Raw genomic sequence first — 22,142 nt, forward strand, 5'->3', positions numbered from 1 at the left:
CGAATAATATTTTTTAAATAGAGACCTTTACTAAAATTATAAGATTAACAACAATACAAAAAAGGGCAAAGATAAAAATGTATAGACTAGTAGAATACGAGGACATATCCAGGAATACTTTACATTCTTCTTTGGCTACTTTTGTTTTGTGCTTTGAACCTGTAAAATATGATAAATAACAAAATAAGTATTTACCTAAAACACTCCAAGTCTGTTTAAATTAGTAAAAAGTAGCCGTTTTTGATACTCTCTGATGATAGTTTTACGAGCTTGCAAAGTTATTAGCTGCAGGGTGAGTTGTGAACAAATAAATTTTTCTATTTATGTCTTTAAGATTCCTCAGAAATAATTATGTATTAGAATATTTAATTCTAATACATCATTCTCACATTTAACAATTTTAAAATACATGGTGGTTCTGGTTGGCTATGGAGCAGCGCGTGTTATGGGGATGAATGGCGTAGAGGCTGTTCTCTTTTTTAATTCCGCAAATGGCGGATAAACCGGAACTAGACGAATGCGTAGTACCAAAAAAATTTCGGTTTTCATGAGTTTACTTCCTATGTTGAACTCTATACATCTTACCAGATCAATCTTTAAATCTTTTTATAATTCCAGGATATAAATTTATCAGGAAAGAGACGCAAACAAGTGGTGGTGGAATTTGAGTGTACATAAAAAAATAACTAAAATTCAATAAAATATATCTTGAGTTTGATTCAAAAAATTTGTTTGAAATCTTGGTCATCGACTTTGTGCTTTGCTTAAAAAATCACTTAATATATACCACAAATACAGGCTGTTAATGAAATTTCGCGATAAAGCTAGACGAGCCTACAATAAGAAGAGAACTCAACCCAAACTGCAGTATTACTGAGAATTAAGAAATTATACTAAACCTGCAGTATTAAGAGAAAAGGCCGCTTATTTTAACCAACTTTCTGTAAAGAAAGGAAAATAATTTTGGCAAACAGCTAAGAAATTAAAATTAACTAACAAAAATATGAATCATGATCTACTACCTCATTTTAAAAACTCTTCTGAAATAAATAAACATTTTATATCAAATATACATATTGGTGCCACGACATCTTATGAGAAAATAAATTTCTATCTTTCTAATAAACATGAAAATACAAGTCGAAGTTGCTGTTTACTGTTGTTACCAGAATCCCCGATCGAGACGGCGAGTTCGAGAGTCTCCTGGATCTGGTCTTGGATTCAGACCCTGACTCGTACACTGTATCAGTACATGCCCCTCTAGGAACATCGGACCACAAATTGATTACAGTCTCTTGCCAGTTGGAGGTTAAAACGCAGGATCCTCCGATGCTGCGAAAGGTATGGCACTATAAATCAGCAGAGTGGAACCATCTTCGGGAATTTTATCGCCCATTCCCTTGGAAAGAAGTCTGCTTTAGAACCAATAACATCTCAGAATGTGCAAACCAAATTACAGAGACGATCTTGACAGGAATGGAAGCTTATATCCCTTTTACTACTAAATGCGGATCAAACAACAAGCAATGGTTCAACCTGAATTGCAAAAAGGCAGTAAACACTAAAAACGCAGCATATCGCAAATGGCGTCAACATCCTTCCATCGAAAATCGGAGGAACTTTTAAGCCTTCAGAAATAGCTGCAAGCGAATTATTGATGAATCCAAAGAGAGTCACAACAACAGGATCAAAAACAAACTACTAAACTGCCCAAATGGAACAAGATCTTTCTGGTCGGTATCGAAAGCCGTTAGTCAAGGATTTGCTAAGTCGGCCTTGCCACCCCTAACAGCAGATGATGGTTCTATCGCGGTAACAGCAAGAGAAAAAGCCAACTTACTGGGTAAACTCTTCGCGTCCAATTCTACTCTGCACGCGCAAGGCAAAACACCGCCATATTTGCCAAGGGTGAATTCATCGATGGGAGAAATTTCGTTTCCCCAACGAATTATAAATAAAATCCTTAAAAGCGTAGACACCAACAAAGCTTCTGGACCCGATGGAATTCCAGCCCTAATACTAAAACGTTGTGCAGACGAATTGACTCCTCCCTTATGTAGACTGTTTACGGCATCGTATAAGCAGGGCCAATTTCCAACAAGCTGGAAAACTGCTCGAGTGCAAGCTGTACCCAAAAAGGGTAAGATTGTCTTGTCTAAGATTGAAGCATTGTCTAATGCCCTCCAATTACCGCCCGATTGCACTAGTTCCAGTAATATCGAAGATTATGGAGAAAGCAGTCAACCAACACCTGTTAAGATATCTGGAATCATCTGGACTAATCAGCGATCATCAATACGGCTTCCGAAAGCTTAGATCCACCGGCGATCTTCTGACTTACGTCACACACTTGTGGACGGAGGCCATGGAGAAACACGGCGAGTCCCGCTCAGTCGCTCTTGACATTTCTAAGTGTGGCATGAGGGACTACTAACCAAGCTCTCCTCAATCGGCATACAAAACTCATTATTGAATTGGATTAAAAGTTTTCTTGAACAACCAACAATCCAAGTAGCCGTCGATAAATACCTCTCCGACAAATTTGACATTAACGCTGGAGTCCCTCAAGGATGCATTCTATCCCCCACCCTTTTCTTGATATATATCAACGATTTGCTAGGAACCATCAATCCAATCTACAGCTTTACGGACGATAGCACACTTATTTCCACATTTAAGTCCGCCAAACCAACGACAGCCGCAAGTTTTCAGAATCTTAGGCAGCAACAAGTAGCTTCAATCAACAACGATATTAGAACAATCTTAGAGTGGGGCGGTAACAATCTGGTCAATTTTAACTCTAAAAAAACGCAGGCTGCAGTATTTACGATGAAGACTAACCTTGGTGGCCCGGAGCTGGTTATGGCAGGGAAAGCATTGCCAATGAAATCATCTTTACATCTTCTAGGAGTCGAGGTCACCAACAGTGTGTCCTGGCATGACCACGTTGCCGAGGTCGCCAGGGCGGCTTCCAAAAAAACTCGGAGTGCTTTTCAAAACGAAAAAACTGTATACACCAGAACAGCTGCTGACTCTTTATAAGGCTCAAATACGCCCTTCCCTCGAGTATTGCTCGCATGTCTGGAGCTCTGCACCCAAGCATAATTTAAACCTGCTGGATTCTATAGAGAAGAGAGCTATTCGTCTTATTGACAAACCAGAACTGACAAAGAGTCTGGATAGTCTAGAGCACAGGAGAAAGGTGGCTGATCTCTGTTTATTCTACCGTTATTATCACGGTAAGTGCTCCTCTGAGCTGGTAGGCCTGATTCCACCCAGGGCTGTTCCGGCAAGAGTCCACCTGCCTACCCCAAGGACGTCGCTGTATCGGGACTCATTCATCTGGAGAACATCTTCTTTGTGGAACGGGCTTCCACCTCATAAATTTCCCGACGCATACAACCTACAGCGATTCAAGATAAATGCCCACAAATTTCTTCGCGCAAGCACCACTCCAAGAGTGACATAGGACTTTCCTCTTGTGCTTGTGTTCACCATAAGAAAAAGAAAAAAAAATCAATTTTATCAGAAACTCTTGAGGTCTTCATTTGATTTTTTGGGTTTCCTAAAATATTTCTTAACTTAACTGAACTGTGATAGACCATTCTTACATGTAAAACTTTAAAAAATCCTAACAAAGTCTTTTGTCAAGATATCATACAATCATATAGTATTGTAACGAAAATTTGTTACGTCATGAAAGCAACAGAATCAGAAACGAATATCACATTTTTACAGTCGCCCAGATAAGTTCTGCACGCAATCTATTTTTTTGCATATTTAAGGATTAAGTCTGATTTAAACATCTAAAATAAAGTTAAGAGAAAAAAAATAATTACAAAATACAAGAAGGGTGTAGATTTGATTTTTTTTTGGCATAAAAGATAAATGTTTGTAAAATAATAAATAACTTAAAAAACTCACAGTATTTGTTAAAAATTTTGTACACCTTTAAACTTGGCATATAAATGAAAGATAATAAAATACACGATATATATCAGAGACACACGTTTTTTTAGGGGATGAAAGGGTGAAAGCCACCCTCAAATGTCTTAAAAAATTGTAGTAAGTACTAATAATTTGACTTCTTTGTAAAAATATTGAATATTTAGTGTTATATCAAAAAAATATAATGTGGTAGAATGTGTTTAGTTCATATTTTTTTAATATAGATTTTTATAGATTAATAAATATTTTATCTAATGATTCTAATGTATAGGGAACTGGATACTCAAATTCATAATTAGTTATTTCGTTAAGTTCTTTATATTTATCAATAATACTTTCTAGGCCATTTTCGTGTAATCCATAATATTTTTTAATGACTTTTTGTAAAAATCTTCCCAAAAGTATAAAACATACAAAAATTTTATCTATTATCCCTGTATACTTTATAATGCATTTAGCAACTTTTGCCGTTTTTCCAATATCTAGGAAGGTTACAAAATAATCCCATTTTAAATGAATCATTACATATTTTGTTTTATTATATCTAAGACTTTCCTTATTCGAGTCGCGGTATTTATAAATATTGGTGGACACATTTCTAAATTTTTAACAATTACTGTGATTTTTTTGATTATTTATTTTACAAACATTTATCTTTTACGCTGCAACTAAATTAAGTCTACATCCCTTTTCTTTATATGTCATTATAATTTTTCTCTTAGATTTATTTTAGAAGTTTAAAATCAGATTTGATCCTTAAATATGGAAAAAAATATATTGCGTGCAGAACTTATCTGGTCGACTGTAAAAAATTGATTTTCGTTTCTGATTCTGTTGTTAACTTCCATAACGTAAATTTGCTTATAGTAAGTACATGAAAAGAAAACATCTTCAGTACAATTTCGTTTATTGTCCTCTTACTAATAATACTAATTTTCAAAGTTTTACAAATGGTTAGTCATATACATTGATGAACCAGTTCAACATGCCTGTATGCTTTAGATAAAAAAATAATTTTCTATTTAATGATTTAGGAAAAATTGAATATAAGTGACAACATGACTCATGAAGTACAGATAAGACTTTTATCTAAATTAATCAATCATATACTTTTAATTGATATTTTGCTGGGCTAAAGGTATTTTAACTGCTATTATAATATGAAAAATTCATGAAAACATTGTATTGAATAAATTTTTGTGTACTCAAAAATAATTGTTACTGTAAACGGAACAATATTTTTAGAACAAAATGACTGTAATAATACTTAGGCGTACATTTCATACGCAGACGTTAGCTTCTAAATCGATTTTAAAAGACGTCATAAAGTTATATGTTTAGAAAATATTGGCTATTTTTAAGTACCTATTAATGCTACGAATTTTTTAAGTTCGAATCTAAGACCACATAGGAAATGAATAAAGGTAAGTAAATCACTTACTGGTTAAATGAATGTTTAACTGGATTTCGCTATTAGCGGTGACGTCACATATGTCACAATAAAAGGTTTTGCCCTGTCTTTCGGCTCTGGATTTGTGTTTTCTCCCTTCCAGATGGCGTTGCAGGATCTTCGAGCTCGTTACTTTTATGTTGCATATTTCGCAGCAGAGCTGAAAATAAATAGATTTTTATTAAAAAACAAGAAGTCTTAAAATTCGCATAATCTTGAAATATTTTAAACATCTTTTGGTTAATTTTTAAGTCAATAAAAATATTGTGGTTTAGCTAATTGCCTACTTATTGTTTCTGGCAATCAATTTCATATTTTGGTGAGCCTTATCGCTTTACGAAACATCTTTAAGGTATCACAAACCCTATTCCTTTTGTGTCATACCTATCTTTTAATATTGAGTATACCACTATCAACTATCATATTTCCAACCCTTTTTCAATAGTTAATCAAACATTTATCTGTCCCGACGCCCAATGGGATCTTGTACTGACAGTGACAGCTCTACCGTGCCAAGGCAAAAGAATGTACTCGCAAAAAGCAAGTTTTGAGAAATTAAGGTTTTTGCTTATTTTTTGTCCCTGCGGTTATTAGTTGACGTATCTTTATAAAAATTTGCGAACCTATGTTTTTTTACCATACCTTTTAGACTATACTAAAGTAAAGCTCTATAAATATCACTTTAACGCAGTTATGTCGCTTATATTCTTTTGCCTTGGTAATTATTTTTAAATACCTAATTTCAAAAAATGGCAAAATAATGTATTGGCTTGTACATCATTTTACCATGGTTTAACATGCGTAGAAAATTCGTAAAATGTGTCAAAACAGTGTATATTTTATACATTTATATCTCGCTTCTGGGATTATAAATAAAATTAAAGGTAATATAAAAGGTTTTTATTAAGTAATATAAAATGTAGGAAAGATTAAAGGAACATAAAAGTAAAACCTTTTAAATAAAAATAAAAAAAAATTCTAACAAAATAAAAACATATTTGGAAAGTGCATAATAAACAAAAAATTAAATAGAAAATATGCCAACAAAAACACGTTTGAAAAATACATTTAAAAAAAAAACAAAAATTCTAACTTTTGCATTTGCTTAGAAGTAAAATAAAATGTAGGAACATGTTAAAGAAACGTAAAAATAAAACCCTAAATATTAAAATAGAAAATTCTAAAATAATGGCACATTCTGATGCTCATGCATATAATTGATAATACAGGGTGTCTCACGACGAATAGACGCGATCAATATTTCGGAAACTAATTATTCAAAAATTTTGAAAATTTGGCAACATGGCACAGTCAATGGGGGCCACACAACTAAAATATTTTGATAGTTGTGACGCTTCCGGTTATACCGGAAGTAGGTGTCAACTTCGTTATTTTAAATGGAACACCCTGTATATTTTTACATTTTTGGCTTCCACGTGAAATTCTAGGTATATTTTGTGTATAATATCCTATACCTAAGTGTAACCGTTTTTGAGATATTTTTAATTTCATGTGAAAACCTATGTTTATAAGCTTTAACATAATTACCGATTACTCTCTTTTAGTAGCATTTATTTATTGGTTAGTTTTGGTTTTATTTGAGAGAAAGGACCACTTTAAAAGACTATTTTAATATTTAACTCAAAAAACCTTACAGGGGGATCAAAAACTAGCATTAAAAGTTAAAATGAAAAAATCATTAAAAGTCGATTTTTTTAAATAGAAACCCCCTATTTTTATCATTTTTTCATAAAGATAATTAAAAATAAGTTTAACTTTATATAAGGTTATCTAGTCCAAAAATTGATAGTTTTTGAAGTATTGGCAGTTTAAATTTGGCCTAATTAAGCCGTAGAGTAAGACGGCTCAAGGATTGTTGATTAGTTGATCATGACGGTTGTCATAGTAAACCATGTCATAGTAAACCACGTCATTGGAAACCAAAAATGTAAAAATATACAGGGTGTTCCATTTAAAATAACGAAGTTGACACCTACTTCCGGTATAACCGGAAGCGTCACAACTGTCAAAATATTTTAGTTGTGTGGCCCCCATCGACTGTGCCCTGTTGCCAAATTTTCAAAATTTTTGAATAATTAGTTTATAAGATATCGATCGCGTCTACTCGTCGTGAGACACCCTGTATATCAAATAGTATTTTATTCTTTAGTAAAATATCACAAAGTTTGAAATAAAACGGGAAAAATAAATCTTAAACGTTAAGGTTAAACACATAATATCATTAAAGCCCTTCTTCCAATAAATCTTCCGCTTCTGTTGAAGAAATATCTTCCCAAAATCTTTTGCGCGAGGGTTTCATATATGCCAAATTCCTTAAAAAATTTTCTTCCAGTCAGGATAGCGAAAGTCAGTTTTATAAAATAAGTTGTTTTCTCCTTTCATAAAGGATATTTCGACAATTTCCTTTATTAATATAGTATTGCTGTTATTGCTTTTGCTCTTTTTTAAAGTATTTCGGACAAAAATATTTTGAACATTAAAAAAATCTGAAAAAGTCATTTATTTTGGCACTAAACATTTCGAGGACTTTTCTACGACTTGTACAAAATCATCCATATTTTCAATTGTCTAAAATTTTTTTGTCGACTGTTCTATTTTCCCATGCAAATCATCAGCCGAATTGTATGTATGTCCCTTCAATAAGTATTTTATTGTTACAGAGTGTAATGAACAACATTCGTTATTAATATATAACAAAAGCATGTAAAACAAATACTTATTCTTATTTTGTGCTGTACAATTGTCTGCCCATAAGATTATATCTGTAGCATCTCTACACAAATCTAAAAACCTAACAAAGACACTGGCTACATCTTCATCTCTTCTTCCAGCAATCGCCTCGTGTCACAAAATGGCAAAATGTTTGTCATAATTTTTCTTTAATGAAGCAAAAGTCTCAGTAAAAACAATAAGTCTTGATGTAAAAAACGAGTCTTTTATTTTGGGCATTATTGGCAGTAAAAACACTTTCTGCATATCCACGGCATAAACCTTGATGGCTGGATTTTCTAGGAACTGCTTGGCATCTTTCTGTTATAAGGAGCGACGTAGGTGATACTAAAGAAAAATAACCATAACAGTTGTTGCTCGTTAATATTATGTTATTAAAATCTGCATTAAAAATGTTATTGAAATAAGACAAAAGGCGGAAATATTATAGGTAGAAAACTTCAAGGATTTAGCTGGTAGGTTAGGTAGATTCAGCTGCTCAAAAATAATAAAATATTATCTGAAATTGAGGACAATAATTTATTATATTTAATTGCAGATACTGTATGTATATTTTGTAGGAACTTTTAAGGGTTTTTTGTTAAAGAAAAGCAAAAGTAATAATTAAAGGCCGGTAAAAGGGTATAAAAATTACCTCTGCTATGGGTTCTTCTTTTTTAAGCTGACTATTCTCATCATTCTGAAGGTCCAGTTGAATACAAGTACCACACTTATCGGCTTCGATTTCATAAAACCCAATATTCTTCTTTTCTATCTCTTTACGGTAGGTTTCGTAACATACTTTATTTCCCGGATGCCTTTTATTGTAATCATCGTGCATATCTTTAATTGATATTTCAGTAGAAAGGTATTTTCTATGCAGCGCGTGCTCCCTCCGGTAATGAGAAGGTTTTGGATTGCAGGAATTTATGTCATCTTTAATGGGTGTTTTGGATTTTATGTTAGATGAGGTGCGCCTTTCCCTCTGATCGTTTGAAGGGGTTGACAACTTTATCCCATGAGTGTCTTTGCATTTTTTTATTTTTAACATGTGGTCGACAATTGTGCTACTTTTATAACCTAAGGTCCACAGAAAAAAACTTTTGACACACCTTTATTTCTTCTTCATTATTTGTATTTATTTTTTTAACGGTAAATTCTCGAGAAATTTCTACGGCTCTCTCGAACCTGTCGTTTAGCCTTTTTCTCAACAATGTGGCAAAAAAGCCACATATTTTGGCACTTTCTTCTCAAGTAACCAGAAGTGGTCGTGAATATTTTTTCTTTTATGTTCATTAAACAAATTTGTACACCGTTTAAATTCGCAAACTGGATTTCTAAGAGGATGGATATGGACCGCACTTGGCAGAGGATTACGAAATACTAAATTAAAACAATGGCAAAACAGGGTATATGAAACGCATGCCTTATTCTGCCTTAATTCTGTTGATAAATATTGTAAAGTGTTGCCAAGGCAAAGTAATGTATGAGCACATACATTCTTTTGTCTTGGGACAGTACCAAAAAAGTGCATATACATTAATTTGACAGGGCCATTATCTCCCTTATTTTTTAAGCTATAAAAATTCTAAAAATATTCACTTATGCAGGACAAAAATCCGATTCCAAATATCCAAAAAACTCATTTTCGCATTTTTTGCGAGTACATCCTTTTGCCTTGGCACGGCAGCTCCTCCATGAAACCATTTGGTCGATGACTTAGTATCTACCAAAAAATATTTCCAAAACTATAACAATATATATTTTCCTCTCTATTTTTTATATGTAATTTCCTTTTATTATTTCTTATTTTAAACCTATAAATTCGTTAACCCAATTACCCTAAATTGGCGGCGATCTACAAGAGATTTCAGTCGTTGAAATCAAACCGGGCTAACTCGATGAAATGACCATATGGCTCTAACGTAGCCGAGTTTACCCGACCTAATTTGCATAGAGCTATTGTGTTTCTTCAGACGATTTATTCGCAAGGTTTAGGTCAACAGCCGGAAAAACGTAAAATAAGTATTTTTTAACGTGGTCTTGTTTATTTTCAGTTTTTTTTAGATCGGATAATGTAATATGATTAAACTCCGCGTTTCTAAGTGTATTTAATTTTTTTAAAAGTTATTACACAATAAAATCGATTGCATCAATTTACTTAATCAGGTATCGTTATGTATTCCCAGGCTTAATTCAAGGAACTCTCGTACGTTTTACTGCGAGCGTCCTTGACACTATATTGACTAGATATCCATTATATTATATGTGTAAAGCTTTTAACGATAATAGTAGAGATATCGATATTTATTTCGATTCAAGAAAAATTATTAAAAGCAAGCTTCTTTCAGTGAATTTCGATATATTACTTTTACTCTGTAGTATTCAAATTCGGGAATGCATTTTGTTATGAATCTTAATTATTTCTGTGACATCTGCTGAGTTATTTATTTCTCTTTAATACTTAATTTTTATATTTCATTGAAACTTAAGAAAATGGAAATAAAGAGCTAATTTTTTTATATACAGGGTGTCCCGTTAATAATGGTAAATATTTTACTAGAAGATTCCTCTCATAAAAATAATGAGGTTAGGTTAAATTTTCCTAGCCCGAAAATGAAATGCAACCAAGATACAGGGTGATAAATATTAGGTATTATATAGGTATAAGTTTTTTTTTTAATTTTGCTCATAACTTAAGCATTTGTTCTTTGTTTTTAATGAAATTTGGCATGTGGGGGTTTATAATCAAATATAAAACTTTAGTCTTTTTTAAACTCCATAACTTTTTTACACTTTGTATAATGTAATGTTTTATTATAAATTTCTATTCTGCAAATATTTTTCCTTAAAAAAGGTATAACTTAAAACGCTAGGATTTACCGTTCTCGAGATATTTGGACTTAAAACTTGCAATGCGCTCAAGAAAAAATGAATAATTTTCCACTTTAAGTTGAAAAAAAAATTAGGTAGGCTGTGTCTAACAAAAAAATGAAAACAAACAAAATCACTAACACTGTCACGATTTATGTTTTTTTAGTTACTGTGTTACTGTTTACGTGTTACACACGATTAGTTACTTTATTACCCTTTTATTGCGTTATTTTTGTTAGTTATTAATAGTTCTGTTATTAATTGCTACTTGTTGCGTTAGTGTTAGTTCCAGTAGTCTTTATTTATCACTTTAGGTTAAGATGCCTAGATATCAATATTTTTCTAATTCGGAAATGCGAGATATGGTTTGTGTTTATGCCCAAGCAAATTACAGCGGTCTAAGAGCTTGTCGACGTTATGCGCAATTGTATCCAAATAGGAGGCAGCCAGATTTTAAACTCTTTAAAAACGTTTACCAAAGATTTGGTGAAACGGATTCATTCAGGCCAAAGCGAGATGTTGGGCATCCAAATAGACGTAATGTGGACCAAGAAGAAGAAGTGTTAGTCCAGGTTGCTGAAGATCTAGAAATAAGTGTAAGGCGTATGGCGGCAAGAACTGGAATTAGTAAGTCCTCAGTTTTAAGAATTTTTCAAAGTGAGCGTCTTTATCCATACTATTTTATGCCAGTACAAAATCTTTTGGAAACAGATCTTCCAGCGAGATTAGACTTCGCCCGCTATATCCAGGAACAACAAAATCAAGATCCCGTATTTATTGATTTTTACCCGACGGGGAATTTTTATTTTTGAAACACACATTCATGGGATATTGCAAATCCAAACCTCATTACTGAAAGATACTTTCAACACAAATTTAAAGTTAATATTTGGTCTGATGTTATAGAAATTTTTTTTAGGACCTTACGAGTTACCTCCAAATCTAAACGGATAATTATATATAAAGTTTTTAGAAATAAAACTTATTGATTACTTAGAAGAGCTGCCTTTAGATCTGCGCCGAAATATGATTTTTATGCAAGATGGTGCTCCTGAGCATTTTGCTAGACCCGTGAGAAAATATCTTAATGCTAATTTCAACTGGATAGGACGTGGAAGTCAAAGACCTTGGCCCGCACGATGTCCTGATTTTAACCCATTGGATTTTTGCGTATGGGGATACATGAAATCCATTGTTTACGAAAATCAAATAAACACAAGGGAACAATTATTAGAAAACATTCAAGCCGCTGCTGAGTCATTTCGAAATGAGCAATTATTTTTTAAGATTCGGCGGTCTTTTAATAAAAGAATTTTAAAATGTCTTGCGACAAATGGAGGCCATGTGGAACATTTGCTAGCAAATATTGATAATTTTTATTTTTAAATAATTATTTAGGTTTTATATTTTTATTTATCAATCATTTAAAGTGTAATATAGCAATTTAATTAGTTAAATATGGTTTTCATGGATGTCTTTAAAATCTTTAAATGTAAATATCTAGAAAAGGAGTAATCCTAGAGAAATTTTTAAGGTATACCTTTTGTAAGCAAAAATGCATGCAGAATTCATATTTAAAATAAAAAATAATATTATACAGGGCGTAAAAAAGTATATTGAAATTTGTAATTTGAACGCAAGAAAAAATAAGTATGTATAAAAGAAAATATTTTTATTTATATAAATTATTTAAATTTTATTTCAAAAATAATAATTTTATATTTGTCATTCCTTTGATTTGATGCTTTGAATTTTTAGCAAATATTGTTTAAATTAGTTTATTAATAGTATTAGTATAATTATATACGTGTAACTTGTATGCAAGTTTGTGCTCTCGCATCTCAATAATGAATACATTGTATTTTTTTAAAATGAAGTGGGTTAGGAACTTGAAGTGACCATGCCAAAATTATTAACAATGATAAGTTTTTTAATTTAAATTTAAAAAGAAAAGTCTTTTAAATAACGCTCTCTAGCAAGGATCCAAGTGATGAACCGATTATTGTGTTTTAGCTATGAAACCTTTTCTTAAACGAGACCAACGTTATCAGGTTTGAATAATCTAATAATTTTAAAAACTTTTATCAATAGACTATCTCCCCCTATTTAACCCTTGGTCATAGTATTTAACTAATTCAATTTTTTTTTATCTGGATTATTTATTGCTAAGATATGGTATCTCGCCCACCTCTTAATCGAATACCCTATGTGAGAATATAGTATATATTTTCACATAACATATACTATATACTAAATAAATATATTATATACATACTACATAAATATACTATATATGCATATATAGAAAATATTGTGGGCTATTTAATTAATTAGCTGTTTCTTATAAACATTTTATTTTAAAATTGGACAAGATCTTTGATAAGCTTCTTTTTTGAGTTTAAGGATTTAAAAGTTTGAAAAATTTAAATATTAGAATCACCTTATAATAAGCCTTCATTTCCGACAGGCCACATTACCCAATAACAGAAAATAGTTAATAATATAAATATTAATTTAACCTCGAAAAATTTAAAAGAACAAAACATGTAAAGTATGAAACTTATACAGGGTGCCTCTGATAATTCAAAGTTACTTACTTTATTTTATTTGTTCATAAAAATAATACATCTCAAATTAAATATATATTATACACAATGGAGCATAGCTCTGTGCGTGTATAGGGGTATCTAATTATTTTAATAGCCAAATTTAAATACTTTTCATATTTTTTTTACAAAATGTATTACTGTGATAATTATAATACAGTAGAACTATCAATAAATATGTTTATATATTAAAAACAATATTATTAGCAATAAACTAATTGTTTAATTTATTTTTTAATTTTTTAAAAGGAGCAATTTTTAGTTCATTTGGTAATATATTAAAAATCTTTGGCACTGTATATAAAAGGCTTCTTTGACATTTTGTAAGTCTTGCATTTGGGACTACTGCCATGTTCTGCCGTATTAAGAGTCTATGATTAATAAATTTTAGATTTACTTTTGTTTTTGAGATAAACACAACTATAGACTTAATATAAATATGGTTTACTGTTAACACTTCTGCACCTTTAAATAATTGGAATGAAGAGTAGGGGAGAATGTTCTACAATCAGACATGTTCCACAATCAGACAAAGCATGTAATTTTGAAATTCCCGCCGCAAGTTTGACGTTTTTCTTGTCGATTGTTTATTTTGTCGACATTTTATAAGCAGGTTTACTTTTGTAGGTTATGTATAAAGGTTACAGTTAAATTTAATTTTGTATTGCAGGTTGTGTTCCACCTTCAGACAGCATGTTTGTTCCATAATCAGACGATTGTGAACAACAGACAGATTGTGGAACACAATGCTTGTTTGGAGTGTTGTTGAAAAAGTAATTGTTTTTGTAAAAATTTAATTTATATTTCAGGAAAAAGGGCTCGAGGACGTCAGCGAAAAAGCGATAAAGGGCAATTTGATGAACAATCCATGAGAGCTGCTGTTAGAGCAGTCACTGTAGAGAAGATATCTTTAAGACAAGCAGCTGAAAGCTAAAATTTAAAATTTCAAACGGTTTATGAATATGTAAAAAGGCAAAACAGAATCCTACCAAAGAGATTAAAATGGCTCCAAATTATGCTTGTAGAAAAGTTTTTTCTGAAAATCAAGAAAAAGCCCTAGCCGATTACGTATTAACTTGCTCAAAAATGTGTTACGGACAAACGATCATTAATATCAGAAAACTGGCTTATGAAATGGCAACTATTAATAATTGGAAAATTCCGGAAAATTGGCAAACAAACAAGGAAGCTGGACGCGAATGGTTCCTTGGATTTATGTCCAGACATGCAGAATTAAGTCTTCGTTAGCCGAAAGGATGTAGCCTCTCCAGAGCGACATTATTCAATAAACACAATGTTGGACTTTTTTTCAAAAAATTGGAAAAGGGGATCAGAACCATGGAAATTTTTACTGCGGTACAAGAATTTATAATTTAGATGAAACTGCCACCACAACCGTCCAAAAATCGAAAAAGACTGTGGCTCAGAGAGGGATCAAGCAGGTCTCTTCCTGCACGAGCACCGAACGAGATATACTGGTCATCACTTGTTATATTATATCAGCATCCAGGAATACAATACCACCAGTCTTGATTTTTTCACCAAAAAAGTTAAATCCTCGAATGACTTATGGACACCGCATGGTACTTTGGGATTGGTTTCCGATTCTGGATGGATGACTGGTGAATTGTTTCCAAGCGTTGTAAGGAACTTCATTAAACATACATCCAGCACAAAAGAAAACCCTTCTCTTCTAATTTTTGACAATCACGAGAGTCATTTAACGATAGAAGAAATAAATCTAGCCAAGGAAAATGGAGTGATCAATTTGACCTTACCGCCACATACTTCCAACAAGCTGCAACCATTAGATGTCTCGGTGTTTTTTTCGTTTAAATCATTCTACAATACTGGCTTACAAACATGGCTTTTAGAGCACCCTGGGATACCTGTTTCTATTTTTGATATCGCTGGCTGTGTTGCTTATGCATTTGAAAAATCGATGACTCCCGCTAATATCAAATCCGGATTTGGAAAAACTGGGATTTATCGTTTCGATAAATTCATATTTACAGATGACGACTTTGCAATTAGCAGCATAATTTGTTAACAAAACCAGCACATGTGGGAACAACAAAGCGGCAACAATCTTATTTGAAGTTTGAAGTAAATTTTTCAGCTTTAGAAGTTCGTTAAAATATTATTACCTTTTATCTTATTGTGGAACATGCAGTGTCTGGATGTGGAACATGTGTGTTCCACTAACAGACATCTGTCCTTCCTTTGTTAAACAAACTTTTTTAAAATTAGTTTTTGGTTTATGATGTTTGTTCTACCATAAAAACTTATGTTTAGCCTTAATTTATTTTAGTGATAATCATATTTTGGTTGGTTCAATAAACAAGGTGCAAAATCTATTTTGTGTCTGATTGTGGAACACTCTCCCCTACATCTTATTTTTATTATGAATGATCTTTAGTAAGTATTTTTGAGTAATAATCAACTAACACATATTGGCAAGAAGATCTCCATGCCAAGATTCAATAGTTAAGTATAGACTCAACAGTAGCAGAATACACCATTTTTAGAGTTTTTAACTTCATAAACTTGCGTAGCTGACAGAACTTGTAAATTAATTTCCCGATTTTGTTTGATGTATCTTTGATTAAGTCGGCACTATTGGTATCGTTGTTAATATTTAAGATACAGAGTCAGTTAAATTGGCATATTAGTAAGATTTATTCTATTGCTCAAAATGCCAAAAACAGAAAAGAAACTGAACATCGCAATTATGAATAAATATGAAAAAAGTACTTTTGTTAAATGGAATAATTTTCTTGATAAAAAAGTTTTCTTACACTTATAGCCTAAATCTAAATGTAACAAAGTTATAGCGATATAAATAATTTTACGAAATTTAGGAAAGTTGGCTTTCAAATATAAAAATACCATCCAGCAAACCTACTTAATTTACAATAAATGAGCAAAAACAACGCCATTTTATTCAATACATTTCACATCTCTCAGCATAATTATGCACGCGTTAGTAGCTTTTAAGATTGACTTTTTATTTATTGATCCAATTATTTTAACACTAGTCACAATCCATCTATTAAATAATATTCTTACATCGTTTTGTTGATGGGAAAGTACTCCATTCTGTTGCAAATAGATTTGTTGCCGTCTCTTTGTTGCTCCAAATTATCTAGTTTGAAATATTATCATTTGCTTTATATGTATTACGTAACCAGTTGGAAAAAGCAAATCATCTTTTATTGTCACCAGGCAATAATGCTTGTATTGGTCGATACTTATATGGACCAAATTTGTTTCTTTAAGACCCGCCATATAAGCCCTCACCGTAAGAGTTTGCTAAATCTCTAGTTGAGCTTTCCCTGGTTCCTTGTTCGAATGCTTTTAAATACGTTTTCGTCTTTCTTACATATTCAGTATAGAATTAAAAAGTATCTTCGGTTTGGCAAATTACGAGTCCGGAATCTCTGGCGGTACTCTTCTAGCGCTTTGTCACAATTTTTTCGGCATACACAAGTAACATTCTAACATATGTGTAAAAGGCATTTTACTTATTTAACTTTAGTAACTTTACTGTAAGTAAATTTAATTTTACTAACTGTAAATATTTATTTATTTAGTGAAGAAATAGTCCATATTTGCAGTGAAATCGTAGGTTAAGGTAAAATGAAAATCCTGCCGTCTCCCTCTACTTATTTATTAAACACTTAGTTATTTAAAATTCCCTACATGTTTCGGACACAGTGGTGTCCATCATCAGGGGATAAAAGGTTTCAAAATGGTATTAGATTTACGCTCCAGGGTTTGATTCCATATCAAAAAAACCCTCTATTTATTATTATTGTTTTTTTATATTATTTAATTTTTTATTTTATTTACTTACATTCTTCTAATTTCAGAATGTAAATAAATAAAATTTAAAAAAAAACCCTGTATAATATACAGGTATATAGAAATAAAGCTATTGCGAGCAACTTAGGTTAATATAAACATTTTGTCTTAAAATTAGATTGAGTGGAAGATTTTTGATAAATTTCTTTTTTGTGTTAGAGAATTCAAAATGTTGGAAAATTACCTTATAATCATAAACTTTTATTTCCAACAAGCAAGATTGCCTTATAACGGGAAATTGTTTATAATAATAAAAAATAACAATAGACAACATCTGAAAAAATCAAATTTAATCCCAGTCATGAAAGTACAAATTAATCAAGAGACCAACGATCATATGAACTCAGGAACTCGTGACATATTCGATTAAATATAGCGCACAACGCAATATCAACAATATTTTGGAAACTTTGGCAAAACTGAGACGATAAAAAATTTAACAATATCTTGTATTTAATTTAAGGACTGGAAAGGAGAACAGGGTTATCCATTAAGCCATTAAGTGGCTAATATAAATTTTTTATAAAGATATTTCTTCTGAGTAACGAATATAGAAGCTGCCCAGTGGTAGACAAGAAGCAAATTTTATATCAAATCTATAACACTTTGCAAACTTGCGCGGAACAGATTAATATTGATTATTATATATTAGTGTCACAATAATGCCAATTCTACATGATGCAGTGATGCCAACTTTGATCTAATAAGGTAATAAAACATCAGCCTAAAAATGTACGTCCCAGTGTAAAAATTGCGAGTGATTAATTATGAAGACATACCTCTTAAAGCTAATCCAGCCATATTATTAATATGTGGTATGAAGGTAAATTCAGAGTCGAAGCTCTGAATGGTATCCTTAACGAAATATTTATAGGTAATGGGTATCTTTGATCTGATATTACTAACTGTAGTACACTTAGCAATATTTACTCCCAAATCTATTTTCAGCACATCAAACCTCCGTAAGAAGTTCCAAAAGCTCTGAAGAAATAAGCAGATCTTATTAGTATTTATATTATATATATTTAGGTCATCAACAAATGCCAATCTATAACTGGTTGATAATTAATTCGATGATAAATAGAATAAATATTATTGGGCCCAGGTTAGAACCCTGTGGTACACCTGAGGTGTAAAATGAAATATTGTGCGATAAAAAAATTGGCTGAAAGCCTGCATACTCGACAAATTGGAATTTGTTAAGTATGAATGAAACACATGAAAGACATCGGCGATTTCTCACTAAAAAAATTAAAAAATATTAATTGAAGTATCCAAGCGTTTTTCCGGTCCATCAGACATATGCACGAGTTTACTATATACATTGTAAAATAAAAAGAAAATAAAATATGGTGCACGTTTATTTATTATCAGAATGAAATTATAAAATATTAATTCTTTTATTAAAAAAAAAAGAAAATGCATTTCTAAAATAGACTATTAAATTTAAAAAAAAAATTAATACAAATCTTTTAAGATTTTCCTGTTAAATAATCACGTCACTTATAAACGATTTACAAACTATGCAGAAACTATGTAGATTTAAAATAAATCGTTTATAAAATAATATAAAAACCTTTTGTATTGTTGGATCTGATTGAAAATATTTGAAAAAAGATTTGACCTGTAGCTTTTTTTAAAGTTGTTAAAATCAGCGTTGTATTATTAACATTTATGTATGAGTAAAAATTTATAGGGTGGCCTATCAAAAAAAAATCCGATACTCTTCATAGTATCCGGAAATACTTTCAATTTCTGTATTAATTTATGGAGGTAAACGGCAGACATTTTCAACAATTCAATGAAAGCAATCCATAAAATAAAATTGAATTTCTCAGTAATGTGTAGCTCAAATTTAAGTAAACCTTTCAAAAGATTTATCACGAAAAAAGTCCTTCCCATACGAAAAAATAATGGTGCATGCCGCCCCAACCATAAAACCATACTATACGCGTTTGAAAATTTAAACGTAAACTTTACTATTTTCTTGTAAAAGCTAAATTTTTATTCGTGTTGCATAATAAAATACTTACAGATCGTTCACTGGTGTTACTCACAGTACTCACCTGAGTACTCAAACCAATTTGAGTACCCAGAAACGCCGGCTTTAGTTCTTCCTCGGAAACTTTATCTTTTAAAATTTCTGGTTGTTCCACAACATCCTGAGCACAACTGTGATTAAAATCCGACATTTTATATTACTTAAGGAGGCCACATTAACAAATTATTAGGAACAACCGGATTGTAACGGTCTTGAATGGTGTGCTAGCTCAAATGGTATTCTAAAAAAGTGACTACGGTTTTTTTGGTATTTTGTTGGTATGTCTAGTTGCAATATTTGTGAGTGTATTGTAAATACGAGGGATATCGGAAAAGTGTTAAACATTGGACGTACATGAAATGTTTTCAAATCCATAAAATTGATAATTAGACTTACAACTGGCATTGAGCTTTAAAAATGTCAAAATTAATATACAAGATGTCTGCGAAAGGTTGGGAAAATTCGAAGCTGGAGACACTACGAGGGTGGTCCCAGAAGTACCAGGCCTGACCTAGAGATGTCGGTAATAGTTTGAAAAATATCAGTGTATTAGAAAGTATATAATCTACAAAGCATATGTTTCAAGTTTGAAGACGCCACGTTGTTTAGTATTTGTTTGGCAGCCATCAATAGTGAACGTTTTCAGTGAATTTGTGAAAATGGAGAAAATTGGTCATCGTTATGTGATACAATACTCTTATTTGAAAGGCCTCAGCCCAACCAATATAAAAGCTGAACTGGATTCTACCACAGAATGAACGATCTCAGAAGAGAGAATATCGAAATGAGATCGTTTATTCTGTGATTCTACTCTGGGTAAGTCTGCTCCTTCGCTCCTTCGTTGCTCCTTCGTCCAACAACAGTAAAATATTGAGTAGCAGAATTTAAACGAGGCCGCACGAGCTACCAAGACGAGCATCGTAGTGGTCGACCAAATGAGCTGACAACTCAAGAAATTTTAAAGAAAATTCACAAAGTGGTACTGGATGATCGCCGACTGAAAGTTCGCGAGCTAGCGGACATAGTAGGCATTTCAAAAAGTGCGGTACATCGCATATTAACTGAAAATTTTGACACGAGAAAGCTGTGTGCAAGATGGGTGCCGCGTTTGCTCAGACTCGAGCAAAAACAGTGTCGTGAAGATGTTTCAATTAAGTGTTTAGCGAAATTTAATAGCAACAAAGCAGAATTTTTGCGTCGTTTCATAACCATGGATGAAACATGGGTTCATTACTTCACACCTGAGATAAAAGAACAATCCAAACAATGGACAAAAAGGGAGAACCGGCTCCAAAGAAGGCGAAAACCGTTTCATCTGCAGGCAAGGTCATGGCGTCGGTTTTTTGGGATGCGCGAGGGATAAATTTCATTGACTATCTTGAAAAAGGTAAAGCTATCAACGGCGAGTATTATGCGAACTTATTGCAACGTTTGAGCGAATAAATCAAGCAAAAAAGGCCGCATTTGGTTAAGAAGAAAGTATTGTTTCATCAAGACAATGCACCAGCTCACAAATCCGTTATTGCAATGGCCAAAATTAACGAATTAAACTTTGAATTGCTACCTCATGCACCCTATTGGCCAGATTTAGCCGCCTCAGATTATTTTCTGTTTCCAAACTTAAAAAACTGGCTCAGTGGTCAAAGATTTTCCAACGATGAAGAAGTGATGTCTGCAGTTAATGGCTATTCCGAGTCGCAAGACTCGGAAGTTCTTAATAGTAAAAAGGTATCGAACTTATAAAACATCTCTGGGAAAAGTGTATAGAGCTGAAAGGAAATTATGTTGAAAAATAAATAACTTTTTTTCCAAAACTTTCGTGTTTTCTTTCTTGGGTCGGGTACTTTTGGGACCACCCTCGTACAGAACAAAATACGTGAATTGACCCAAACATACCTTAGCCTAAAAGTTAATAGTTTCCGAGATACAACGTGTCAAGTTTACAATTTTATTTTCTATTTTTCCTTATTGCTTAAGAAGCACTGCAGATTTTGGCATAAAACTCGGTACAGGAAGGTTTTCTAGTATAAGAACCAAAAGTTCGTTAATTTTTTATGGCCGATAAACTTCTAGAGAGCGCCACTTACAGCACTATTTTGTTAAATAACTTAAATAAAATTTTTTGTGCCACCCTATATACTGATTGAAAATCTTATTTTCTGTATTTCCGCAAGAAAAAAGTTCTACTTGTTAGAAATGTCTAAAGTCTAATTGCTCTAGAGATATTAGTATTAAAATTTCCAAAGCCTTGTGTATACCATGATGACAAAAACTTTTTTATAACATAATAATCAACTTGGTTTGGATAATATCTGAATAGTGTTACTATGGTTTTAATTATTGTCATAATTTAGAATAATAATAATGATATAAGTATATTGTTGAATATTCTTATATGCATTTAATGTACGGATTAGCAAGGTGTAATGCTTTTCCAACGTATCGATCAGCGGTTACGAGAAACTGGTAAGAAATGATTATAGCACAGTAGTAGGTAGGCAGCTTTGCTTCAAATATGGGCCGACATAGTGGAGCTCTCAGAACTGTACGTACAGCTGAAGTTAAAGAAAATGTCTTAGATGTTATCGCTGAAAATCGTACAGTTGGGGTTAGGAATGTAGGTTAGAAA

The 22,142-nt window shown here is 32.1% G+C and overlaps 1 protein-coding gene across 1 annotated transcript; it reads right to left on the reverse strand.

The window, feature by feature from the left end:
* Positions 1–4: 4 nt before the first annotated feature.
* Positions 5–19,765, reverse strand: LOC126744891 (zinc finger protein 385B-like). The gene is made up of 3 exons (XM_050452461.1): positions 19,506–19,765; positions 5,390–5,558; positions 5–159 (listed from the first exon to the last, which is right to left on the reverse strand). The coding sequence occupies exons 1-3, from the start codon at positions 19,662–19,664 to the stop codon at positions 14–16; spliced, it is 474 nt and encodes a 157-aa protein (XP_050308418.1). The 5' UTR covers positions 19,665–19,765; the 3' UTR covers positions 5–13.
* Positions 19,766–22,142: the final 2,377 nt, after the last annotated feature.

The sequence above is a fragment of the Anthonomus grandis genome, chromosome 15 (genome assembly GCF_022605725.1).
Source record: "Anthonomus grandis grandis chromosome 15, icAntGran1.3, whole genome shotgun sequence".
Classification (NCBI taxonomy): Eukaryota; Metazoa; Arthropoda; class Insecta; order Coleoptera; family Curculionidae; genus Anthonomus; species Anthonomus grandis.

Excerpts from the sequence above, each read along its gene's own strand:
- LOC126744891 (XM_050452461.1), bottom strand. The coding sequence starts at position 19,664 with ATGTCGGATTTTAATCACAGTTGTGCTCAGGATGTTGTGGAACAACCA. Across the intron at positions 5,559-19,505 it reads GTAACACCAGTGAACGATCT|CTCTGCTGCGAAATATGCAA; the intron begins GTAAGTATTTTA and ends ATTTATTTTCAG. Across the intron at positions 160-5,389 it reads GTTAAACATTCATTTAACCA|GTTCAAAGCACAAAACAAAA; the intron begins GTAAGTGATTTA and ends CATATTTTACAG.